The sequence below is a fragment of the Mustela putorius genome, unplaced genomic scaffold (assembly GCF_011764305.1).
Source record: "Mustela putorius furo isolate JIRA1106 unplaced genomic scaffold, ASM1176430v1.1 tig00003859_pilon_pilon_pilon, whole genome shotgun sequence".
Taxonomy (NCBI): Eukaryota; Metazoa; Chordata; class Mammalia; order Carnivora; family Mustelidae; genus Mustela; species Mustela putorius.
Window position 1 is genome coordinate 12,815,847 of NW_025422011.1, and position 27,348 is coordinate 12,843,194.

General features: G+C 43.4%; 1 protein-coding gene across 3 annotated transcripts in view; it reads left to right on the top strand.

The window, feature by feature from the left end:
- The window catches only part of WT1 (WT1 transcription factor), a 48,535-nt gene that overhangs the window by 17,424 nt on the left and 3,763 nt on the right, over window positions 1–27,348 (top strand). The window contains exons 5-9 of one of the 3 annotated variants that reach the window (XM_004755922.3): window positions 497–547; window positions 19,541–19,637; window positions 22,599–22,749; window positions 26,464–26,553; window positions 27,152–27,244. In XM_004755922.3, the coding sequence (XP_004755979.1) occupies window positions 497–547; window positions 19,541–19,637; window positions 22,599–22,749; window positions 26,464–26,553; window positions 27,152–27,244 (482 nt within the window). The remainder of the gene's footprint in view (window positions 1–496; window positions 548–19,540; window positions 19,638–22,598; window positions 22,750–26,463; window positions 26,554–27,151; window positions 27,245–27,348) is intronic. The other 2 variants (XM_013057961.2, XM_013057962.2) reach the window with 2 other exon arrangements.

The window sequence follows — 27,348 nt, forward strand, 5'->3', positions numbered from 1 at the left end:
AGATTTTAAAAGGCAAACAGGTGGAACTTGCTTTCAACAGTACAAGAACTCATTGTTGGCTGTTCAAGTTGGAGTCAATGGGCATTAGGGGACAACTCCAGTGAGGTCCCCGTAATATAGCAGGTGCTTTTCTCAGTCCCCTCACTTACTCTTCCTAACAATGTAAGGCTTAGGTATGGTTACCCTGTTTTCCAAATAAGCAGATCAAGCTTAGAAAGTTAAGTAACTTCCCAAGTTCCCATCCTAGTAAGTGGTAGAGGTGGGATTCCAAGCCTGGATCTAATTCCAAAGCAGAGGCTCTTTCCAGGCTCCCTAATGCTGCCTTCCACTCCACAACAGCCCCAGTGGCACTGGAGACTAAGTCCAGCACTCTGGATGAGACAACTAACTTCACATCTCTGTGTATGAGGGGCTTCACATTGGATTCTGGGATCCAGGGGCTTGCTAGAGTCATGCATGCTCCATTCCCCATTCCCCGCCTCTTCTTCTCTTCTAGAGTTGCTGCTGGGAGCTCCAGCTCAGTGAAATGGACAGAAGGGCAGAGCAAGTGAGTGGACGATACAATGATGGGAAAGTCAATGGTGTAGGCCTTGTTGACTGGCACCTGGGGTGATGCAGGAGTTAGCACTGACAGTGGGTGACCAGCGTAGCAGTCGGTGCAGTGGGATGGAAGGATCTCTCCGTCTCTCTCTTTCTCTCCCTCTCATCTGTCATAGACATACTGTGGGCAAAAACGGAGGTGGTGACATTTCTCATCAACATACTCCTAGGAAACAGCTTTGCAATGATGCACTAGGAGCCCTGCTCATTTCCTCTGGAATGTTTTGCAAAACATTCAATTTGTGGTATTATACATCTCCCTGTTAGATCATTCACATCTTTCAGGCATACATGACTTGCTTTTTCTCTATTTGCTTTTAAATCTCTCAGGGAGATCTTAATTTTTACCCCAAGTCTGTAGCCAGAATTCTTAAAAAAACTTTTTTTTTGTTGTTGTTCTTAAACATCTGTGCCTTCCCCGGGCCTATAGTCTGCAGCCTGGGACATTTCTGTAGCCATTTCTTTTGATGTTATTTCCCCTGCAGGAACACCAGAATTGGCTGCCCTCTACTCATTCCTCTTTCTTTCATTGGCTCAGGGATGGCTTTTGGATCATCCCTCAATGATCCGCAAAGTTGTTTTTCAGTCTTCCAGGATTTACTATTAGATCCTTCTTTCCACCCCAGCCCCCATTTTTTCCTGCTATTTTATCCAAATCTCAACTTCCTTTCTCAAGACCCAAAAGTTAAAAACAAACAAACAAACAAAAAACCCTGTTGATTTGAATTTTCCCTCTCCACACTTGTGTCCAAGGGGCTACTGACAATTTCAGCATTTTGTCTTTCTACCTGCTCTCAACTTGTCCGATGTTTCTTGGTTTCTTGCTCTTACCTTTCTTTCTTTTCTCCTTTCTTTTCTTCTCTCTGCTCTTCTCAGAATTCAGAAATTGTCCCCACATTAAATGCCAAGAGTAGACAGAACTTGATTGTGAAGTGAACAGTATGTTTCAATTTTTGAAATTTCTTTATGCTGGAGTACAGGGTTGGTTTGTTTGCTTAATTACAAAAATTACAGATATGGAATCCTGGCATGTGTTTGATTCTGGGTCTTTCCATAGTTGAGATAATTTTGATACCTTCTAAGGTCTTTAGACACATGATATTTGTCACTTTCTGGAGAATCAGAAGCTGTATTGTAAAGATGAAGCATAAAGTGCGAATAGTTTGTTTTGTTTGATCCTCTTCAAGGTAAAAAGAAAACTAGAAGAGCTTTTGTTGGCCTGATGCTTACATTTTAGGAAAGGATTTCTGAACCAAAATGTATTTCTTGATTACTATTTTAATTCAGAAAGCTGAATGAAAAGAATAAAATGTCAACAGTAGGTGGTCCTACGGAAGAACAACTCTTTGGAAAACAAAGTTGCTTTGTATAACTTACTAACATCTCTCACGCTGCACATTTATCCCTTTAGAATGTATTGTAAGTCATCTACTTCCATTTGTGATTCGACAATCTGTCTCAGGGTGGATGCTAACATTACTGAGTCCTATGTAAGGGGCCTTACGTATGTTTTCACCTTTGACCGCAGGACAATCCTAGGATACTAGGGTGTGTCCGTCTTTCAGATGAGGAGGGAGGAGAGATTAAGCCATCTAATCCAAGTTCACATAGCAATGTGAACTTTATTTTTAATTAATTTATTTTTTAAAGATTGTATTTATTCGTTTGACAGAGAGGGAGCATGAGAGAGCAATTGTGCAAACAGGGGAAGCAGCAGAGGGAGAGGGAGAAGCAGGCTCTTCGCTGAGCCGGTGTGAACTATAAAATGCTTGTTGTGATGTGTAGATTGATACTACACATTGACACTGGTGTGTCATGAACTATAGTTTGCCTTCTCTCTTATCGCTCTTAAAAATGGCTACTCCTTAGCTCTTTCCTCCAAGCCCCTGGGCAGCCGAGAACTGAATTCAGTTGAATCTTTTATTCCAGTAGAAAATTGGGCTTTTCTCCAGGGGGAGACACAATCTGGGTCAGCATCATCCTTCTCTCTGATGTCATATTCACTTCCTTTTGTCAGGGTATGAAAACGCTGTTAATATGGAAAATACATTTGAGTAAAAATACTCCGTGAAGGAAGATAGATAACTATTTTATTTTACGTAAATCCACAACTAGTGTCTTGACACTGAAATCAGTGCTAAGAAAAATCATGGTGACACAGTAGATATAGAACAGAAATACTGGAGGTTTGCCTCCTATTTTAGAGAAAAAAGATAATTTCCATATCACTCATAAAAATGAGACATTATCCCGATGTTTTTTTATTAAAAAGATCATGAACTTCAGACAAACCCCCATTAAATATTTGTCCATGTCTTTTTTTCCTTGAAAAATTTTACTTAAAAAAGAAGAGGGTTTTTTTCTTGTGTCCTAAGCAAGTCCTTGGAGACATCTTTCATTAGATGTCAGGGAGCGATGTTATTACAATGGGTGCGGATGGGATTTTTAGGGCGAGCGTGGGCAAAATGAGATGAAAACATGATACATTGAGGGAGGAGAAGATACTCTTGCCCCTGATTTACTCCTCTCTCCTCCTCTCTTTATTCATTTTCTGATCTCTGTGTGCCCATTGGGATCAGAATTACTTTTATGACCTCATATGGGAGAGTATTATATTTCAATTTAAGTCAGCAGGAGGTATTTTGTGAACCCACTTTCTTCACTCTGACCCTTTTCGTCACTCACAAATGAAACTAGATTTTTTAAGTGGGTCACTGGGAGAGAAAATTGCCAAGGATTCCTTCTAAGCATTAGTCTACCTTTATGAATAATTCTGTTTATGGTATTTTTGCATTGGTTGCCTGCTTTTTTATGTCTTTAAAAGCTTTTCCCGTGTGTTCTTAACGGCCGCTGATTTCCTAAGGCTGCTCCCAAGCCGCAGCTCCTCCGTTAGTCTCTGTTTTGCCTCTTCTGAAGAAAATATCCTGCAAAATGGAGTAACACATCAACCTTGACTGTGGTCCAAGTTATTAAAACAAGGAAGAAGTTATTCTCTGGGGAGTTGGGCAGGGGGAGTGGGAAATCGAATACAATAGAAATGTTAAAGGAGTGCTGAGCAGAATGAATGTCCCTTTGCTGGTCCAAGAAGTTCACACACGGTTGGGAACACACAGTATTTGACCTGTGGATGGTTGAAAGGAAAAACGAAAGATTCACGATGAGTGATGTATGGTGAAAACGAAGCGGTGCGGTTTGGTAGGGCCAAGGATGTCGAATCTGGAGAAAATCCCCGCTAGACATGGTCTCATCCCCGAGAACCTGTGCCAAAAGAGATAACTGTCTTCTCTGGCTGGGAGTTCCAATACACAGCCCAGCACCTTCCAGCTCATAAACATAAGGTATTCGTCCAAGAGATTTACTTCTTGAAAATAGATAGCCTGCTTTAAAGTGGCTCCTGGAGCTTGGGATGCCGAGCAAAGGTGGAGAGAAATAGTTCTGTGAGTATCAGCATTCCTGAGTGAAACCCTCTAGCCCCGCCCCCTACAAAACTGTGTTAATTTCTCCTTTTAAATGGCTACCTTTATGCCAGGAAAGTGGTTCTTTGTCTTCCCTTGGACTCCACTTGGATCTGAACTGCCAAGACAAACCTGGGACTCCTGGGTTGTCAGGGTTGGGGTGGGGACTGATTTTGAGCTGTGTCTCCTGCTCCTTGCACCTGGGAAGGAACTTCTTTGCCTTCCATTCTCACTCCATGCTGCTAGTTTCAACTCTCCTCCGCTGTCTGCCTTTCCCATCCTTTGCTCTTTGGGCATATATTCAATTAGTGTATTTAACTTTTTAAATTTATTAAGTAAGGTATATAAATTATAGAACACCTAAAAAATACAATTATACAGGGAAGGAAATGACCACTTTCCCCTCCCCAGCTCAGTAGTTCAGATGAAATTACTGTTAATATTATGTTGCATACACTTAGACTTTTTTCTTTTGGGGAGGGGCAGTGAGGGGCAGAGGGAGAGAGAGAATCCCAAGCAAGCTCCATGCCCAGCGCCCTACACAGGGCTCCGTCTCACAACCGTGATATCAGGACCTGAGCCAAAATCAGGAGTTGGACACTTAGCTAACTGAGCCACACAGGTGCCCCTAGAACTTTTTCTATGTATACATATACATTTATGTCCTTTTCTTTTTTATAGCCAATGATTGGGCTTCAACTTCTGTAAGCCACTGCCAAGTTCTGTATTTCAACTATCTAGAGAGTGTTTTGAAAATATTGTCAACTTGTTAAAAAATATTTCATTTAAAAGACTACTTCGGGCCTGATAGACATCATCTCCATATTATGTTTCTATTTTATTTTTCTAAATATTTATTTATTTATTTGACAGAGAGAGAGAGAGAGAGACAGTGAGAGAGGGAACACAAGCAGGAGGAGTGGGAGTGGGAGAAGCCGGCTTCCTGCCGAGCAGGGAGCCTGATGCGGGGCTCGATCCCAGACCCTGGGATCATGACCTGAGCCAAAAGTGGACGCTTAATGACTGAGCCCCTCAGGTGCCCCTCTATTTTATTTTTAAGCAAGGAGTCATATTCGTCTTGTAAAGGTGAGGGGAAATGACAGGTTTATTCAGACCAGAAGAACAAAGAGACCAAGCAGGAAAGATAGAAGAGGAAGATGGTGGCAAAGGGTCCAAGATGGATATGAAGAAGGTGATGGATGAAGATGAAGTAGGATTCCAGCCTGTCCATAAAGGTGTGTGTGTGTGTGTGTGTGTGTGTGTGTGTGTGTGTGTGTTGGGGAGGAGAAGTATAATAGATGCGTGGAGAATGTCTTTCATGACCTAAAGGAGTATTTTCGCAATTGTGGCCATTGCTATTATGAACTATTGGGGTACGTATGGTCCTTCTTTTCACGACATCCATATCTTTGGGGGTAAATAGCCAGAAGTGTAATTGCAGGGTCATAAGGTAGCTCTATTTTTAATTTCTTGAGGAATCTCCACACTGTTTACCAAGTGGCTGCACCAACTTGTATTCCCACCAACAGTGTAGGAGGGTTCCCCTTTCTCCACATCCTCTCCAACACTTGTTGTTTCCTGTCTTGTCGATTTTGGCCATTCTAACTGGCATAAGGTGGTATCTCAAACTGGAAGAAATCAGAGGGGGAGATGAACCATGAGAGACTGAGGACTCTGAGAAGCAAACTGAGGGTTTTGGAGGGGAGGGGGTTAGGTGGGGGGTTAGGTGAGCTTGGTGGTGGGTATTAAGGAGGGCACGTATTGCATGGAGCACTCTGTGGTGCATAAACAATGAATCTTGAACACTGAAAAATTAAAATAAATCTTTTTAAAAAAGGACTATTTTGCAACTCCCATGTCTGTGATCCCATCTTGTACCCCTTTGAGACCCTCTACTCACCATGAATCCTTCTCCCTATCATTTACCTAAGAAAAAAAATCATAACCTCCAGCTAGGAAAACATCGACATGGAGGCTACGCTAGTAAAAAGCCATCCATATAAACACTTCTCTGAAGTGAGGGTCTGTTGCATACTTGAGGAGGTTTTTTCCCTATTAAAAGTGAAAAAGTTCATTTACTCCAGCTTTATTTTTAATTATTTTTATTTATTTTTTAATAATTTTTATTTATTTGAGAGAGAGAACATGAGACAACCTGATGGGCAGAGAGCCCAATGCGGGGCTCCATCCCAAGACCTCTGGATCATGACCTGAGCTGAAGGCAGAGGGCTTAACTGACTGAGCCACCCAGGAGCCCTCTAACTCTTTATTTTAGAAACAAAGCCACAAATATAATGTTCTTAAGACTAAGATGGTGACTCTCTTCCAAAATGAAAACAACTCCCCTCCCTTAATTATAAAAGTAATGCAGGCTTCCTATGTATTTAAAAAATCAGACCAGTACCCAAACATCATAAAGGAAAAGAGGTATCTGTTATCTCACCACCCAGTGATCACTGATTTTTATTAGGATGTGTTTGTATCTGCAGAAAGAAATTCCTGGGAACATTTACCCAATTAGTAATGGTGGTTGTCTCTGGAAAGGTTAGAAGGAGAGGGGGAATGCCTGATAGAGGTGGTTTTAAGAGATCCTAGGAGAAGATAGACTGGAGACACTTGTACAAAGATGTTTGCATGGAGTTCTGTTGCAAAAAGGAGCAAAGAAAAGGGGTTCTAGCTCAATGAGGATAGAATGTCAGCAGAAGGTTGTTTTTTTCTTCCTTGCTCTCTTTCTTTCTTTCCTTTCTCCCTCTCTCCCTCCCTCCCTCCTTTTTCTTTCTTTCTTTCTCTCTCTTTCTTTGTCTTTCTTTCTTTCTTTCTTTCAGATTGTATTTATTTATTTGACGGAGAGAGATCACAGGCAGGCAGAGAGGCAGGCAGAGAGAGGGGGAAGCAGGCTTGCTGCTGAGCAGGGTGTCCGATGAGGGTCTCGATCCCAGGACCCTAGGATCATGACTGGAGCCAAAGGCAGACGCTTCATGACTGAGCCACCCAGCCGCCCCAAGATGGTGGTTTTTTAGAGAGAAGTGCCTGCCTGTTTGTTTACTGATGAGAATGATCAAGAAGAGGAAAAAAGTTGGTGGGAGAGGATAGAATTGCTAGAACACTGTCCTTGAGAGAGAAGAGGCTTCGTGGGAAATGCAGCTGGGTAGCTGAGAGCTGGGATAGGTCATCCAGTAACCTAACTGTTGATCAGCAAGTGCTCTTTGTTTATAAGGGTGTTAACACTTTTGTTGTCCTATGCACTGCAACTATTTTCTCTGATTTGTATTTTGACTCTTAATAGTTTTGTTTTTTCCTATCAGAAAGTTTTATAGTAAAAGTGATCAGTTTTTGTTTTATGGTTTCAAGTTTTTGGCTTTGGTATCATGTCTATAAAGATTTTCCCATCCCGGGGTGCCTGGGTGGCTCAGTGGGTTAAGCTGCTGCCTTTGGCTCAGGTCATGATCTCAGGGTCCTGGGATCGAGTCCCGCATCAGGCTCTTTGCTCAGCGGGGAGCCTGCTTCTCTCTCTCTCTCTTCCTGCCTCTCTGCCTACTTGTGATCTTTCTCTGTCAAATAAATAAATAAAATCTTCAAAAAAAAAAAGATTTTCCTATCCCAAGGTTTAAGAAAAATTACTTATTTATTGGTATTTCTTGGTATATTTTAAATTTACTTTTTATATTTAAACATTAGTTCATCTTGAATTTATTTGGCAATTTGATTCTGCCTTTATTTGTTTCTAGAGGACTAGTCAGTATCCCCAAACTATTTTGAAAAATCCAGCCTTTCCTCACTAACTTCAAATATTTCCTTTATTAGTCCTTGGATCCTATAAAATTTCTTGGGTTCATTTCTAGATGCTTTACTCTCTTCTTTTGATCAGTCTAATTCTTTTTGCCAAATATTAGACTATTTTCTTAGCTATAATTTTATAGTCTGTTTAAATATCTGATAGAAAATTTCCTAGCATTGTATTTCTTTTTTCAGACTAATTATGGCTATTATCTCTTGTTTATTCTTCAAGGTGAATTTTAGATTCAGCTTGTTAATTTCAAAGAAAGCCTTTATTGGGGTGCTTGGATGGCTTAGTTGGTTAAGAGCCTGACTTGATTTTGGTTCAGGTCATGACCTCAGCACCATCTAGCTTCATACTGGTGTAGAGCCCCCTTAAGATTCTCTCTCTCCCCTCTCCTTCTGCTCCTCACCACCCTTGCTCATGCATAGCAGGCATGCTCTCTCTCTAAAAAAAAGAGAGAAAGAAAAGAAAGTCTTTGTAAATATTAGCTGGTTAATTGTGACAAATGCACTTATATTAATGTGAGATGTAAGAGAGGAACCTGGGTATGACATACATGGTAACTGTCTATATTATTTTAGAAATCTTTCTGTAAATCTATAACAATTCTAAAATAACAAGTTTATTTTTAAAACCTTAATTAGAATTTTGAGTAGATTGCATCAGGTATAAAAATTAATTTTGGAGAAGATTGACTTTTGAAAAAAAAGTGGATCTTTCTTCAAGAATGTGGATAGCAGGGGTGCCTAGGTGGTGCTGTCAGTTAAGCATCCAGTTCTTGGTTTCAGCTCAGGTCTGATCTCAGGGTCATGAGATCAAGCCCTGCATCAGACTCTGAGCTCAGGGCCATGTCTGCTTGGGTTTCTTTCTCTCTCTCCCTTTGTCCCTCCACCCACTCTCTCTAAAATAAAGAAGTAAATTTAAAATAAATAAATAAATAAAAGAATGTGAATGGCATTCCTCAACATTTTTTCAAGTCTTGTTCTGTGTCAGATGTCTCCATCTTGAATTTCCTCCTTTTCAAAAACTTTTTAGCAGTAATGCCTTTGGTTTCAAAATTTCTTTGAGAATGAGTGTGATTCCGTTCATATATTACAAGGATTTTCCTTCATGTCTTCACCTTGATCTACTCTGTCATGTTACTAACTTTCGTGGGACCTGTGGAAAAGATGATTATGCACACAGCCTTCACATTTGCAAGCCTCCGTATCACCTGGAGAAGCAGGGGACCTCTTAATCTTCAGAGCCTTGTGCTTGATCCTGGTGTTTTAGGAGCACAGTTTTTTGTTTGTTTGTTTGTTTTTTTATGTAATTGAGCATATTTGAGTAAACTTTTTCAGATTTAAGAGTGAGCAAGCTAGTTGGGTAGGACCTGTTAGGAATCTGGGCTGAAAAGCTCCTGCCCCATTTTTCCTGTGCAAGGCTTGTCTCACATGGATCTGGGACAGCCATTCTTGGTATCTACCAGCAGTTTCCAGCCATAGAGCCCAGGTTTTGAGAACAGCGAACCCAGTGAGTTAGATGAAATTTGGGATTCTGATAAACTATCACCTCAGTATCAGACACATTTAAGGAGAGAGCCAGATATTTCTTATATAGTCTGATTGAGATGGTCTATGAAAATACAGTTTGTGTGTGTGTGTGTGTGTGTATGTTGAAGCAGGAATGAAAGTCATGACGAAAACCATCTTCCAAGTGCTAGGGGCCAGTAAAACTGTGGTGTGTTTGGACTGTGCTCTCCCTAAACTGTTGTGAGAAACTGAATTTAAATATTTAAAATATCTTTTAGCTCTGCTCTGAGTGTTAAATAAGAGGGAAAATGTCAGTCGGAGGCGGTTTGTGCACGGTTTCAAGTGGAGAGGAAGCCTGATGGCTCATATGGGCTGATATATACAAGCATTGCTGTCAGCCTGTTAACCATGCAGCCTGTGTCCCTTGTTAAACAGCAGCCAACGACCAGGCTGCATGAGAACTGAAGGCCTAGGAGCCATGACTATAAAGAAACTTTCAAAAGAGGAATCCAAACTATGTTTTGCTAATGATAGTGTTGTTGGAACCAGCAGGCATCTTCCAGAAGGTAAGACCTTGAAGGGACCAGTACTCCTCTATAGATACCATGTTTTGAGGAACTCGCTGAAGAAATAATTCCAATGGCTTTTAGGTAACTGCTAGATTATGTATGAATCAAGACGTTTTCTGTAGCAGGGGACAGAAACCTGGTTGCAAGTGGAAGAGGTCAAAGGGGAAATTTTAATTTAGTAACTTACGTATTACCTTTTAAAACCTCATGTCTGGATTCAAGGACTCAGACAATGTCATTAGAACACTCTTTCATTGCCTTTTGTCCCTGCTGTTTTCTGCACTAGCTGTCTTCTCAGACAGGCTCTCTCCATCGTGGCAAAAGTAGCTCTGGTTTTGGGCATCTGTAGCCTCACAAGGAAAATACCTTCTTATTGTTTCTTCTCCAACAAAAGACCCAGGAAAGGCTCTCATTGGCCCGAGTTGGGTCATGTGGCTAGAGAGTGCAGTGATCTGATTGGCCAGGTCCTGAGTATGTCCTCACCCCTGGGGTCCGAGGCCCGGATCAGCAGAAAAGTGGAAAGGGAAAGGGCAATGTTTGCAGAGAAAGGTGGGCTGGATGTGGAGTGGGCAGAACAAGAGATACTCAACAGAGAATTAACACAGCCAAAGTAAGGGGCAGCTGGGTGGCTCGTTAGGTTATCTGGCTCTTGGTTTCAGCTCAGGTTGTGGTCTTGCAATTGTGTGATTAGCCCCACATTGGGCTCTGTGTTCAGTGTGGAGTCTGCTTCAGATTCTCTCTCCCTCTCCCTCCTGCTCACTCTCTCTCAAATAAATAAATAAAATCTTTAAAAACAAACCAACAAACAGTCAAAGTTAGTAAAAGTGGCATGAATTCTTTTCCCCTCCAGATGATTTTGGAGCTGGGTGCCCATAAAGATGTATGAGACCTGGAGGGAAAATAAATGAAGAATGATGCAGAGAAGCCTTCTTTCTTTCTTTCTTTCTTTTTTTTTTTTTAAATTAACATATAAGTACTGTTTGTTTCAGGGCTACAGGTCTGTGATTCATCAGTCTTACACAATTCACAGCACTCACCACAGCACATACCCTCCCCAGTGCCCATCACCCAGCCACCCCATCCCTCTCAACCCCTCCCCTCCAGCAAACCTCAGTTTGTTTCCTGAGATTAAGAGTTTCTTATGGTTTATCTCCCTCTCCGGTTTTGTCTTGTATCATTTGTACCCTCCCTTCCTCCATGATCCTCTGTCTTGTTTCTCAAATTCCTTATATCAATGAGATTGTATGATAATTGTCTTTCTCTGATTGACTTATGTTGCTTAGCATAATACCCTCTAAGTCCATCCACATCCTTGCAAATGGCAAGTGTTTTTTTTGTTGTTTTGTTGTTTTTTGTTTGTTTGTTTGTTTGTTTGTTTTTGTGGAGAAGCTTTCTTTCTAATAATGTTCATGAGAAAAGTTTTCATTAAAAGGTACAATGGTAAGGGGGCGCCAGGGTGGCTCTGTGGGTTAAGCCTCTGCCTTCGGCTCAGGTCATGATCTCAGAGTCCTGGGATCGAGCCCCACATCAGGCTCTCTGCTCTGCAGGGAGCCTGTTTCCTCCACCCCCGCCTGCCTCTCTGCCTACTTGTGATCTCTCTCTGTCAAATAAATAAGCAATATCTTTAACAACAAAAAATAAATAAATAAAAGGTACAATAGTTAGAATTACTATAGTATACTTTTTAATTAAAAGTGACACAAGATAGATTAGATTTTTGTTAAAAGTCAAATATGCATCTTTTTCTTGAGATCTGAACTGAAATGAAACATCTGAGGGGAGGAGGAAGACTCAGATAGCTGGTGGTTTTCTGTAGACTGTGCTTCTGGAAGAATTTTATACCATGAACCATCAGACTGCAAACATTACTTGTATTTTTTTGTTTTTTAAACTCAAATTTAACTTGGTTGTTTCACTTTTAAGTTTGAGGTTCTGTGCTGGATTCATAAAAGAAACTGCATCATTTAAATATTCTCAGGAACAGAACAATCCTTCGGCTTTTACATACACCCATTATTCCCACTATAAACTTTGAAATTACATGAAGAAAAGAGAATGGCCTGGCTGATGATGTTTGTGCAGAATTTTATTTAAATACTGCCCTTAGCACATCACATTCAGGCAGGGAAGAAAATTGCTTTCATGTTGAGCTGGAGGTGGTTATGCTAGGTTGCCACCACCAAAAGGAATCAAGCATTTAAGCATCTCATGTATATAGTCTGATTATCAAGGGTGGACAGAGAAGAGGGGTTGATAGGAAGTTCCATTCTCTGGATATGCAAGAGTTTGACATTTTCTCAGGTGCTTTTCTTCAACCTGATTAACTCTGCAGAGGTGAGAAGATGGAGGTGAGGGTTGGGGGATGCCCACCTGGCCAAGGACTAGAGGTGGGAGAGAGAAATCACAGGTCGAGGCTTCCCCTTTTTGAATATTTTTTATCAAATACTAATTATCTTCCAAAGTCTCTCTTTTTTTCTCCTTCCTTTCTTTCTTTCTTTTTTACTTTCTTTTTTTCTCTCTCTCTTTCTTTCTTTCTTTCCCTCTTCTGTTGATAAGGGATTTCAGAGCAGCTCTGGTTTTCCTCATCTGTAAAACCTCAATTCCTTTTTATTAATCTTCTTGTGCCTGTGGAATATCAAAATTAATCATTTCTAGAGAAGCTACTCTTCGAACATTTTTTTTTTTTTTCTGAGCCAAACCTCAGTGTACAAGTTTTTAGCATGAAGAGGCTCATAATTTGTGTTATATGAGGGACATTCTTCTCTTTTTGTGAACTTTCTAAGGACACATGTTTATGTATTTTAAAGCTATCTAGGAAAAGCCAACTTTCTCAGGATACATTTTTATGCATTTTAAAGCTGTTTGGGAAAATGTGCAGTCCATATACCCCCAGGAATGTAGTCACGAGGTATATGCTCCACTGATAACTGTTTCTGCTTAGTTGATTTTCCCAGTTAGGTGGAAAGAAATTTTTTTTTTTGTAAAAATTGTGCTCAGTTTTGGTTGTTGTCTGTTGCATATAAGCAGACCGTTTCCATCAGCTAGCTTTGTGCTTTCCTGACACCAAAATGAAAGTTGTGCCTCAGAGCAGAAGCTGGAGTGTCTTGAAGAGTATCTTGAACTTGTTCATCCTGATCGCTCCCCTTCTCCTATCCCAGCCATTCCCACAACATATCAAACCTTCAGCAAGCCTAATTTCATTCACACTGCTGGAGAAAAGAGCTGAGAATAGTCAAGGGTCTTGATGATAAAAGTGAACCCAGGATGGGGTTATTCCACCAGAATTGTCTAGCTAGTTTTGAAGGACAAGAGCTGCACTGACCTGGACTCAAACCCCATCTCTGCCTCTTGCCATCTGTCTGACTTTGGGCAGATAACTCAGTGTCTTCTTAAATCTCAATAATCTTTGCTGTAAAATGCAGATCTTACTGTGAAGTCCTAGTGAACATTTACTGAGGGCAAACCATGGGCTGAGCAGTGTGCTTTACTCACCCAGTCTCATTAGATGCTATAATGGTTTGATGGGGAGGTGCTGTTTCTCTTTTAAACTAGATTAATATGGAGATAAAGGATCCAAATTAATTTAATTCTTTCAAATGTATCTGCAAGAAACGGAGTAAGTCTGATTCCCTTGGTATGGGAGGTTGAATAATGACCCCCAAAGACACCTATGTCCTAATTGCTGGAACTTTGCAGTGTGATTAAGTTAAGGATCTTTTTTTTTTTTTTAAGATTTTATTTATTCATATGACAGAGATCACAAGTGGGCAGAGAGGCAGGCAGAGAGAGAGAGGAGGAAGCAGGCTCCCTGCTGAGCAGAGAGCCCGATGCGGGACTCGATCCCAGGACCCCCCTGGGATCATGACCTGACCTCAAGGCAGAGGCTTTAACCCACTGAGCCACCCAGGTGCCCCTGATTAAGTTAAGGATCTTGAGATGAGGAGATCATCCTGAATCATCTGGGTGGGCCCTACATGTAAAAAGTACTCTTAGAAGAAGACACAAGGGAGTTTTGACTACAGAGGATATGTGGCGAAGGAAGCAAGAGGTTGGAATGATGTGAAGAAGGCTCCAAGGCATACAGGCAAGTTCTAGAAATTGAGAAAGACAGGAGACAGATTTCCCCCTCAGCCTCCAGAAGAAAACAGCCCTGCCTACCTCTTGACTTTAGTACACGGAGGCTGGTTTGAGACTTCTGATCTTCAGGATTATAAGGGAATAAATTTGTGTTTTAAACCACCAGATTTGTAGCAGTTTGTTACAGCAGCTGTAGGAAACGGATGCACTGGAATTTGTCCTATAGCTTCAATGTTTAAACCTACCTGCAAGAGGACCAATGAAATTTAGAGTGAACCATTGATACCTGTAGATGATAAGTGCTTCTGGATTTTGTCCTTGTGGCATTGGCCATGTCTGCTGGACAAGTACAGCTTCTTCTTCTTCTTCTTTTTTTTTTTTAAGCTTTCAAGGGTTTTGAAAGTTCTAGTATTCAGTTTTCAAAGAATCAGGTGCTTCCCTGCTTTTACTTTGTTGCCATGTGGAAGGAGATAACGAAACCAAGATGGAAATCTCTAGCTTGTAGCTTAAACTTCCTTGCTCACCTTTAAAGCTGAGGTTGCAAACTGGTGGCCTTTGGGCCAGATATGTCGTCTGACCTGACCATGATTCTAAGAAATCTCAGTTATTTGCTAGAGTTTTTTATTGGTTGATTGAGTGATTATTTAAGGGGGGTATGGGGACCTTTCCCCACACTTTTCCCCACCTCCCTAGCAGAGGGAGAGAATCTCCAGCAGACTCCTTGGTGAGCAAGGAGCCTGATGTGGGGCTCAATCTCACAATGCTGGGACCATGATCTGAGCCAAAATAAAGAGCTGGACACTTAATTGACTGAGCCATCCAGGCACCCCATTTGCCAGAATTTAGAGCTGAAGTGATCTCATATAAAAATCTTGATTTCTGACTTTTCTGGAAAATGGAAAGATCTGGAAGACTGGGTTCATAGAATTACCAGTCCATGGCTGAAAGAACAGGGTCAGTCCTTTCAACCTTATTATCTGTGTTGGAAGGTAGATCTAGCCACCACAAGCTTTTGTACCCTAAGGGAGATTTGGGTCTCATCATTGCTCAGTCTGGTGGGATTCACCTTCCACTCTCGAGCTGCTCCATGAGTAATAGCACTCTTGTTTCTAGGTCATAACAAATTTTTCCCCCACAACTGTCCAGAGCTTTGTGATTGCTTCATTTGGAAAGTGCATCTTTGCCTCCAGAAATCTCTTCACTGGGTGGTAGCTCCTTGCCCTTCTTAGAAGGCTTTATGGCTCCAGACCTCTAAGAATTCTGCCTTCATTCCTATTTGGTTCATTTACAACATAGTCACTAGAACTATTTTAGAATAATTCTCTTGGAGGAAAAGCTTGCCGTTACTTGACCACCTAAGCTCATATCTGGGTCTATTGTTCCAATGGCAGCCACCATCATTCTGAGCCATTCTGTCTCAGATTAACTCCTGCTGATGACATTTGTCCATCCAAATGACTAGATTTTCTATGACGGGTACCCCCAGGTTGCCGCATAGAGAGAACTTCGAGAATCCTAACACTTCCTAATACTAGAGAACAGTTACGTGTATTATAAATACAATAGTTCCCCACAACAGCAAAGAAGGTCCTCCCCCACCCTCTTTTTAAAAATGGAAACCAAAAAAGGTGATTTTTAAACGTAGAGACAGTATAAAATGGGATGGAAAGTAAATGTTTTGGAAGCCAAATTGAGTAAAAAAGGATTTCAACAGTTGAGGTAACTCGCTAAAAGAAATAAAATGTGGTTTGAAGGATAGATGTGTAGTCTTGAACTGCAGTTGAAGAAATCATGTGTTCATGCTCAAGGTTGGAGCTATGGGCCTTAATTGCAGTTCATGCTGTCTTGGATGTTGAGGATTCTATTTGACTGAGGAAGGCCACTGTGACCTGAGTGCCAAGAAGTAATGTGCTTGGATGTGTTCACTGAGCCCTGACAGCCTGTGGGCTTAATGCATTGTGCTGTGTTTGACTGGCATACTGATTTTAAAAAATTTGCAGTGGAATCCCTTCGAGTGAGGCATATATTTATTCTCTGGTCATATTTATTTATGTCACTCCCCCAATTTTTTTTTTTAAGATTTTTATTTATTTGAAAGAGAGAGATCACAAGTAGGCAGAAAGGCAAGCAGGGGGGGGGGGCGGGAGGAAGCAGGCTCCCTGCCTAGTAGAGAGCCTGATGCGGGACTCGATCCCAGGACCCTGAGATCATGACCTGAGCTGAAGGCAGAGGCTTAACCCACTGAGCCATCCAGGCAGCCCCCACTCTCCCGGTTCTTAAGGTTTTTGTGTTTATGAATGGTTCTCCTTCTCCTCCTCCCTTTGAGTGGCACTCTTCCAGGGGCACTGGCGCCCATTTCAAGCCACATGCTGAAAGAGGAAGGGGGTCAAGAAGAGATGGTATAGATGGGGAAGGAATCAGACACCAGTTTATGTCATAATCTCTGAGAGAACCGCAGCTCTGTACCTGGTCCCATACCTGAAGGACTATGATGGGAAGAGGATTTAGATTCAGGCCTTCTCATGGAACATTTACAGACTAAGTGCCTTCAGTCACCAAGCTGAGAGGATACAGTGACAAGTTGGACTCTGTCTTTGAGGCTGAGCTTACCCCAGAGCAGAGGAGACACACGCAGATGGAAAGGAAGAGGCCAATTTCAGGTTGGCTTAGAAAGGTCTGTCCTCACAATTAAAGCACTTCCCAAATGGAATGGGCTGCCTTTAACACTAACTACCAGTCTTGGTTGTCCCACTGTTGAAGATAAGCTACAGGCGTTTGAGCTGAGGGTTGGAGTAGATGGCTTTTCTCCCTCTGTTAGTGTATGGTTCCATGACCACTGACCTGCTTTCCTTTACTCACCCCGAGAGAGTGCTCACCATATGAAATGTCTGTGGATTGTACCCGGTGTTCTGGCCAGACCCCACTGGGAAGAGTGTTGGGTTGCAGGGTTTCCAAGTGTGGAATGGCCTTGCTGGATCTGTCTTCTGGAGACGCCAAGGCCAGCAGGCAGGACCCAGGTGTAGTTTTTATTCATGGACCTGGTGGAAGAAGCTAGGGACGTATTTGGCAAGTACAGTCTTGTTTCTGGTTGCCTTTGTGTGTGTTGGCTTTCTTTTGTCTCTGAAGAGCATGTGAGTGGGGCAACACTTCTTTTCCTGGGACAAGTACTTTGAGGGAAGTCTATTTCCTGTGCTCTCCAGGAACCCAAATAACAACACATCTGGTGATTAGCTGCCAAGATGAGAGATTCCTAATTCTTCCCCTTTGATAGCAGAATTTAAAATAATTCAGATTTCTTTTGTGTCCCTTAGAATCCCTCAGCCTTACAAAATGTGTCCCGTTTTGGCTCCATGCAGAGGACTACACCAAGCAGAGGCCACATCTCTTCCCAGCCTTCAAGGCAGAATGTTCTGGCAGCATCCTTCATTGTCCTGTCCTCTGTCAGCTACCACATGGCCACTGTCATCAGCTCTTGGGTCCTCACTGTCTCTATAGCATGATCATAAGGAAAGCAGACATGGCCTCTTTCTTGGCAAGTACACTTTAAGGTTCAGAGGCAGATGTTATCTGGATTTGGCATTTCTTTCTGACTTTTGCATGTTTAACCCCAGTTTAGCTCTTTGGGACACCTCCCCCCCCACTCCCAGATATGTCAGAAATCACCTGGAGGATGTGAAGACAAAGTGTAGTAGGTTCAAGGGAACAGAACTGCCACCCGATTCCCCACACTGCTATCACTGCTCTCTGCAAGGGAGACAGGCAATTCTTTCTGAAATGCCTGGAGCCAGAATTAAATGTGAAACCCCACAGCTGCTGTGGCTGTGGGATGTGTGGACAAGTCAGTCATCCTGGCAGACACCCTTCGCCTCCAGGAATTTTCTCCCCTGGGGAAGTGGGAGTGGAGCCAGGCCCCGGTTTCCCCCACACCCTCAGCTGGAGCGGGCTGATTGGCCCAGCTACCTGCCTCCTGCATGGGGACCCCTGGAGTCTCTAGAGTAACAGAGGTAGAGGGCAGAGGTTCTCAGCCCTGACGGCAAGTTAACTACTCCTGGAGGTTTGGAGTAGGGGAAACCAGTGCATGGACCCCTTGATTCCCCGGAGTTAATTTTGTAAAGCAGCTTTATAAATTCCACACACCAAACAACTCACCCATTTAGAGTATACAAATCAGCGGTTTCTCGTATATTCACAGAACTGTAAGTCCATTCCCACAATTTTAGGACATTTTCAGCAGTCACTCTGCCATTCCCCTCAACTTCCCCAGTCCTAGGCAGCCCATTACCAACCCACTTGCTGTCTCTACAGAATTTGCCTGTTCTGCACATTTTGTTTAAACGGAATCCCACAGTAGGTGTGTCCTTTGTGGCTGACTTCCTTCACTTAGCCTATTTTCAGGGTTTTCCACATGACCATGTATCAGTATTTCCCACCTTTTTATTGCTAAATAATATTCCCTCTTATGAAGATACTCGAATTTGTTCATCCATTCGTCAGCTGATGGGCATTGGGGTTGATTCCACTTTTTGGCTATTACGAATTATGCTGCTAATCAACAACGCATACAAGTTTGTCTGTAGATACACGTTTTCCTTTCTCTGGGGAATATACCTAGAAGTAGAATTTCCGGGTCACCTTGTAACATTAGGTCTAATCTTTTGAGGAGCTGCCAGACATTTTCCAAAGCAGCTGCACCTTTTTAAAGAGGCATTTCCTAAAAGCTTCCTGTGCTGATTCTAGAAGGGATTGTAACACGCTTCCCATGTAGATACGAATCCTTACTTTGCCTCATTTGGAAGTAAAATAACGGCAGCACACATGCCAGCTTTTACCTAAAGGAGAGAATACTTCTCGAGTCTTCACTTTTTCCAAGTTGTTCTTTTCAGCCTAACACAGCCCTCAGCTCTCGCTCACAGCCCAAGGGAACCTGGGCACCAACTAGATGACTAGCCAGCCTAGTGCTGAGTAGGATTACCTGGTGTCCACGGACACCACGGGTCGGCTGCGAAGAGTTAAGCTGATCTGGGAAACTGATTTGTAGGGGTGAGTGGAGCAGGGCCGCAGATGTGTAATCCCCACTTCTGAGAATGTGACATTTCTCCTGTGTCATCACTTTCTTGGGGCTATCTGGTAAAAACTGAGTCATGAGGTGCCGACAAAAATCCATTGCACTCAATGCGGAACTTGAGGGATCTGCTCATTCCTGAGATATTTGGAGCTGTCAGTCCTTCCAGCTAGAAGGTGAACAACTTGCTGGGAATGAAGTCCTGCCCCTGGGTCTTTTCCCAGCTCGTCTGAGAGGGTAGACCCAGACGGCCGACCTGTGAGAACCTGAGCGTGAGGGAAGGCTGCGCGGAGGTGACGTGATGGTTGAGCGGCCCCGCCCTTCCCAGAGTCCTTTTTCCAGAGTGGCCCTAGTGCAGGGATGCAAAAGCCAGCTGTCATTGTCCTGTGAGCGTTTTAAGAACATTCCTTCTGCCGCAGATGAGCATTTCCAGATGGCACCGGTGGACCGACCTGAGCCTTGTTGTCCTTTCTTTGTGTTTGCAGCCACGGCACAGGGTATGAGAGTGACAACCACACGACGCCCATCCTCTGTGGTGCCCAGTACAGAATACATACCCACGGCGTCTTCAGGGGCATTCAGGTGAGAACTTGGGATGGGGGGGCTTGCTGGACGGGGTCTTGTATGCCTCTTTCCTTTCTCAATAGCCCTTCGCTTCCATGCTGATGGCCATTTGGCCCTGGTAAGTCTGTTCCTTATTACAGAGTGCTCTGACCATAGGGACCTCTCCTCTTCCACTGGGGTGGAGAGGGCAGCCCCTTCTCTACAGGTCTTTGTGACCACGCCCACATCCCTGACTCAGACCAAGATGCTTCTGGCAGAAGCCCATCCCTTCCCCTTACCTGCTCAATTCACCTTTCCCAGGTGGGCTGTGGAACTCTTGCAATGAATGACCCAGACCCTTGGCTTCCAAGTCAGAACCTTGACTTGGTCTGCATTGTCAAGCACCCGAAGCTGACTCTTCTCTTGCCTGGTGTTCTACTAGTAACAATAAATAATGACAATAACAGCAACACCGTGTTGGTGCTGGACACTTTCTATGTGCCAGGAGGTGTGCCGAATTTTATATATGGGCTTTTTGTCTTCATCGACTCAAGTTTTTAGATCAGTTCCAGGTTTAAGGAAAAACTGTGCAGAAAGTACAAAGAGTTCCCCTGTCCTCCCTCTTCCCCTCCTCCCTGGGACTAACATCTTTCCTCGGTATGATACACGTGTTACACTTGATGAGCCAGTATTGATACATTATTTTTTTCTGAAACATTATTGTTAATGGAAGTTCATGGTTTACCTCAGGGTTGGGTTTTCGCACTGGGGGCTTCCAGGGATTTTCTTAAATGTGTACTGCCATGCTTCTACCATTGCATTAGAGTACAGGATAGTTCCACTGTCTAAAAATAACAATGCCTGTGTTCCACCTATTCATCTGTCCCCCCTTCCTCTCCTCCCCACGACAACCACTGATGTTTTTACTGTCTCTATAGTTTCGCCTTTTACCAGGACGTCGTCGTGTAGTTGGAATCACACAGGATGCGGCCTCTTCAGACTGACCTCTGTCACTTAGCAATGTGCATTTAAGGTTCTTCCATGTCTGTATTTTATTTTTCCATTTAATCCTCAGTGCACCTTTACCGGTGGGCACCATTATGTCCATTTTATGGATGAGGAAACCGAAGTCCAGAGAAGATGAGTGACTTGTGCAGTCACACAGCTGGTCGTAACGCGAGACTTGTCTGATTCCATAACCCCTGTTTTTAAGCACCATGTTGCATTGCTTCTCAGGGAGACAGAGGGCTGTGAGCAGTTTGGGGGGGGGGCTCCAAGGAGAGTGAGGAAAGTAAAGTAAAAAGGTAGACATTTTGGAGAATTCACAAAAGTCCATGGCAGACCACCTCAGCAGAGCCTCTTTTGGGGATCAGAACCACACACAGTTACCAAGAGTCTCCGTGTGTGACTTTCATGTGTGCCTCAGTGACTCTAACACAAGTGACCGTGGTGATACTTTCACCAGAATAGTCAGTACCCGAGAAGTAAGTTGTGTGCGAGCCGGGTCCCACATGATGTGTGGGGCAGGTAGCTCTGAGATATTCGGATTGATGTTTCCAGAAGCATCATGGTGATAGAACAGTATTCTCCCTCAGCCCAAACCTTCCAAGGGTGACAATAAGGTGAGGGTTATAGAAATATGAAATCTGAAGGAGGTACAGTCTCCCCTCCATCAAATGCCCCCGGCATCCTCCACCAGGATCCTTGACTGACATCGACAACATGGCTTTATATCCTGCTGTTGTGTGTGCTACCTCTAGATTGAATCAAAGGAAATGAAGAGAGCTTTTGACTTCCTGTCCTTCAATCCCAGGTTGTCAGACTCACTATCATGGCTGCGGATAGACTCCAGACCTCACAGGTGTTGATTCACTACTGACTCTTTTTCTCCTAGAGTCTGACAGTCAAACACCGCTGGCTCGTCATTTAAATTTACACCACCGTTTGCCTCGAGACACTGTGGCCTATCAACAGCAAATTTGTGTGTCACCATAGTACTTTTCCTTCCAAAAAGAAAATCTCACAGGGCAAGGCAGTGCGAAATAGGATCTAGAATGTAAGTGTGGTGTGGAAGGTGCACAGATTGGGGAACGGTTTAGGCTCAGAGGTAGTTCTGGGTCTTAACACAAAACACGGATGTGCTCTTTGACTTGCACATCTGAAAGAGAATGAAGAAGATTCAGTGGCAGTTGGGACACTCCCAATTCCCCCATCTATGAGTCATTGATCCTGAGAGCAAGAAGGAGAATTTGTCTCACGGTGTCCCCTTAGCATGTTGTCACGGAGAAATGACACATACTCACTCCCTCAAGGTAAAGGGAATCGACAGTGAAGGACATGGAAAGTGCCCAGAAGGCAGACACAGTGTTTTCTGGTGTTACTATTGAGCGATTACTCTGCCTATATCATTGGCCTCTGGTGGTTTCAGCCCTTCATAGAGAGAGCCAGAGAGAGCCCCCAGCTCTCAGGGGCCTCTTCCTTCCTTGTCATTTACTTTCATATGGAAAGTCTGGTCAGTTTGGGGTTCATTCAGTATCCCATATTTTACTCTAATAAGGACTTCGCCACACATTGCAGACTGGGCCTGAAGTCATGTGGCTGTGTGTCCAAGTGGGAGGAAATAGATTCTGGGATGTTGGATTTCTAGATCTCACCGTCTCCAGTGGCAAAGCTGAGAGACAGGATGGATGGGGAACTCTTGCAGTCACCAGCATTTCTTTTCCAGATCCTCTGGATCAGCAACCCCAAAAAGACCTCAAAGAAGTACCAGTTCTGGTTGATTCGTAGTAGTGATGTTGGCGTGCTGCACTGTAACATGGTCTGATCTGTCATCCATTAGTGATGTCTGCTGTGGGCATGTGGAGTATGGATGGGAACAGTTTTACGTCTTATAACCGTCATCCCGTCTTTGGGTATATTCTAAAGCTCACTTCCACCAGGACTGACATGAATGTTCACATGTGGCTTAAAGCCTCCATTTCTCTCATACTCTGCTCGTAGGATGTGCGACGTGTGCCTGGAGTTGCCCCAACTCTTGTCCGGTCGGCATCTGAGACCAGTGAGAAACGCCCCTTCATGTGTGCTTACCCGGGCTGCAATAAGAGATATTTTAAGCTGTCTCACTTACAGATGCACAGCCGGAAGCACACTGGTAAGTGTGTCCCCTGTCCAGCCTCATTTCCAGTGGCCGGTGGGCAAGGGGGATTCAAGAGCTCCTGCTCTTGGCTGTCCCACCGCTAAGGACACCAGAAATTTCTTGGATTGGCAGTAGGCAGTGCTTTGAAAGATCTGACCAAGAAGATTAAAAAAGCTGCCAGGGGCATTTTCCAACCCGATGGTCTATCCTTTAATAAAGAATTTAGTAAACTGTCTTCAGGAACGACAGAGCAGAGTGGTGGAAAAAGAATTCTGCTGAACTAAAGAGGCTTAACTTGTGTTTGAATTCTGACTTCACAACCAACTGGTAAGACCTTGAGCAAGTTACTGAACCTCTCTTTGGACTTCCTTTTGTCTCATGGAAAATGGAGGTGGTAATGTCTGTCTTATTCCAGTCTTAAGACTATATTTACTTTTTTTTTTTTAAGTGAGAGAGAGAGAACAAGCAGGAGAAGGGGTGGAGGCAGAAGGACAGACGGTCTCCAGCAGACTCCACACTGAGTGTGGAGCCTGATGTGGGGCTCAATCTCATGACCTGAGATGATGATCTGAGCCGAAATTAAGAGTTGGACACTTAACTGACTGAGGCACCCTGGTGTCCAAAATCTAGATTAACTTTTATTCTATTTACTTACGTACTTATTTATTTATTTATTTATTTTTAAAAAGATTTTATTTATTTATTTGACAGAGATCACAAGTAGGCAGAGAGGCAGGCAGAGAGAGAGAGAGGAGGAAGCAGGCTGCCTGCCAAGCAGAGAGCCCAATGTGGGGCTCGATCCCAGGACCCTGGGATCATGACCCAAACCGAAGGCAGAAGTTTCAATCTACTGAGCCACCCAGGTGTCCCTAGATTAACTTTTAAAATCAAATTAAATGCAAGGCATTAACTATGAAGCACCTCGTATAGTCTCTATGTCAATAGGTCTGAATAAACAATAGTGTAACTATTAGAATACTATTAGCATCTCTAAAGAGAGAGGACCTATTCCGGGAGTTTGGTGATCCGACAGTTTTGAGGATTGATGAGCAAGGTCAGTAAGACTTAAAGAGAGATGGTCCAAGGCAAAACTGAACTGTTTAGGTTAGTCACAACCGACCAGATAGGAATGGGAAAATGGATTTGGAGGTTTAATTTTTGTTTTCAATCTTTAAAAAAATGATTTTTGGTGATGTGTTAAGGAAAATAGGATTTTCCCACAGGTTAAGGGATCTTAACTTCCTCTGGGAAAGAGAATTGGCCTTATCTGGTTGTTGGCTGCTACCTTGAGTATACCTTGCAGCTATTTCACAGAAGTTTGCTCTTTTCCTTGTGGGCACTGGATGGGAGTGTGGTTGGGTTACCACTGCAGGGAATACTGAGTGAGAAGCAGTGAGAAGCCAGGCTTTCCTACAGGGGAGCTGGCACTATTTTTTCCCGTAACTGGAAAGACAGTTTTATTGTTACAGTTACCCTTACTATCTTGTTATTGATGCTTATTTTGCTCTGGGGAAGCTGAAGAAGAGATGAGCTGTATTCAGATCCCTTTGGATCATTGGATTTTGCTAAGTTGCTGTGTCTGGAGGATGCAGTTCTAGAACAAACCTGAGTATGCACTCAGTAGACCACAGGCTCCAAGGCTAAAGATGAGAGAACTACGGGCCTGTTACATTTCTACATGTTTCCCAAATGAGATCGTTTGAAAAGCATTTGTGAAGTCTATTAAGAAAATGATAAAGCAAAATTGTGGCTATAGAAATGCAAGGGAATACACTGGAGGCAATATGATTGTAGAAACCTTGACTGGGGAAGAGACACTTAGAAAAGCAGGGAGGGGGAGATGTGTGTGTTAGGGGGAAGCAGTGGGCAAGGTAGCCATGACCCCACACCCTCTGATGGCTTTAAGAAGCTCCTCTTTGCAGAAGACAAGGAGAGCAGCCTGTATTTAACAGTTCTGGAGCCCTTTTCTTGGAAGAATGCAAGCTTTTCTTATCTACACATGACAGTAGTAAGACTGTTGTATTAAGTATCTTTATATCAAATATTTTTTTATGTGCCAGACTCTGTACATGCATTCTTTCATTTAATCCCCACACACTGACCAGTTATCATGTGGGTAAAATATAGTGGAAGCAGAACCCACACTTGTGCCTTTTCACTGCAAGTCATAAACCCCCTTCTCAAAGAGGTGATAGTCTGTTTTGCAGCTAGGATTCACATATGAAAAAGAGAATATGTGACAATGTGCTAAACCAGAGGCTGGAGTTGGCTGAGAAGATTTGCTGATTTGAGCCAAAGTCATCCCAGAAGGAGGAAGGGCTTGGACTTACTATCAAAGGGTCAGTAGGGTGCGGAAGAGGAAGCAAAGAAGGAGCAGAAGCAGAAAGGCACCAAAAAGAAAGTAGACTGAGTACGGTTGTTGAAGTATAAGGCACTGGGCCAGATATAAATACGAAGTGAAGGAGAGGTTCCTGCCCCCGGGATTTTCCAGCCCCTGAAGGAAGGTAGCCACAGACCCAGTCTACCAAGTTAGATGTTCTGTAATACGTTCTGTACCGAGGGAATGAAGGGCTTTTGAACTGATCATGAAATTTCCAAGAAGGCATCACAGAGGAAGCAGGTGGCATTGGCAAGGGACGTACCGTAGACTTGTTGACAGGGAGAAATGTGGAGATAAGGACAAAGGGCAATTGGTGTAAGCAAAGTGCAAGGCAGATTTAGGGAATGCTGAGCTCTGGTATAGCAGGAATAGAGATTAATCAGGGAAACAGAAGATATGAGGCCAGACAGGCAACGCGGGAATGCCTTTTAACAGAAAGAACAGCTGGTCCTGGGATGGTTTGCTCTCCATCCCAGAACACTGGTGACTCAGAATTCTCATAAGAAGGTGGGAAGGCCCAATGGGGTCACTCAGTGCACTCATGGAGCTTTGTTCCCAGTATTTGGCTGAACTTTCTCTAGCAAGGACAGGGGTGGGGTTTCTCCCTTCAGAGGCAGAAGTTTGTGCAATCCCACTAATGACTTCTCTTGGATATAGGAATACTGAAGCCTTTCTAGATACTTCGGTTCCTGGTTTCACTTGAGTGTCTCACAAGCATGGAGCTGTTTAGGCTTGATCCAGGAATGAGAAGTCAGTAGCAGAGAACACCAAATCTTTAGACCATAAAACATAAAACATTTATTACCTGGGGCCAGCTCTAAGGCATACCCATTCCAGAATTTTGCCTCCAACTCAGTTGAAGAGTTAAGACGTCTTTGGTTTATTATTTTTCTAAAGATTCTCTACCAGTATTTCTCGAGCAGTGCTTATGTGCTTGGCACTGGGCAAAGAAGCCCTTTATGGGGCTGGCCTGGCTCAAGCTACTCATGAATCCTTCAAAGCTGTGAGACTAGTAGCCCCCTTTTTCAATAAGAAAATGGCTCTTCACCCAGACCTTGAAATGGCAGAGCTGGTTGGGAACCTAGTGTCCGACATCAGAACCTGAGCGCCCGTCCACTTACAACTCAGAGATGAGGGACCTATCCTCATTCAACTCATCCTCCACTCTCCACTCACTGTCCAGGAGCTTGTGTGCAGGAAGACCTTGAGCCTCACATAGCAGCACCCTACCGCAGTCAACTAGAGTGCCTTGGTTCTTGGGGATCCCTCAGTCCCAGCAGGAAAGGTTGCCTTTCTTGAGATCCCCATTTCCAGCAGCATTTTCAAATGGATTATGTGTCTTCCCCAAGGTGAGAAACCATACCAGTGTGACTTCAAGGACTGTGAACGCAGGTTTTCTCGTTCAGACCAGCTCAAAAGACACCAAAGGAGACACACAGGTTTGTAGGCTCCCTTCTCGTTGCTGGCAGTATGTTCTCTTGGGTTGCCGTTGATTTTGTGATTCTCTTTATTGTTGAATATGGATGTGAGAGGGTTAGCCATTTGCTTAGCTTTTCCCAATAATTATGTCCCCCTCCCCCACCGCTGGAGATTTTCCTTTTCTTAAGAAGGAAAAAAAAAAAAAGATGAAGAAACATCCCACGTTTCTCCTGCAGACCACAGAACAGTGGACTCCCATTTCCTGATGATATGCTGAGTAGCAGTGAACAACAGGGTGGTGGAGAGCATGATCAATTTGTAGTGTGTGATTCACTTTTTCAGTCTTGGACATAGCCGAGACTCTAGTGGGAAGCTGGACATTTGTGCTTAAGGGTTAGCAGCTCCCCAGACAGAAGCAGCTCTTCAGGGATTACATTACGGAATCAGGTGGTCCATGCCAGGCCTGGGGTGCGGGGGACATCTGAGAGAGATGCAGACATCATCACAGGGGGCTGGAAAGGCCCATCTCCTCCGGCCACCTCCAGGAAGCTGGCCCTGGGGGCCTCCTTATGCTCCCACATTGTTAGGGCTGCGGCTAGACCTTCTCTGTCCATTTAGGTGTGAAACCATTCCAGTGTAAAACTTGTCAGCGAAAGTTCTCCCGGTCTGACCACCTGAAGACCCACACCAGGACTCATACAGGTAAAACAAGTGCGTAAACTTTTCTTCACATTTATTTTTCATTATTTTTTTTAAAAAAATATGGTTGAATGAAGTTGTTTGTATTGGGAGAGATGGGAAAAGATGAGTGTAGA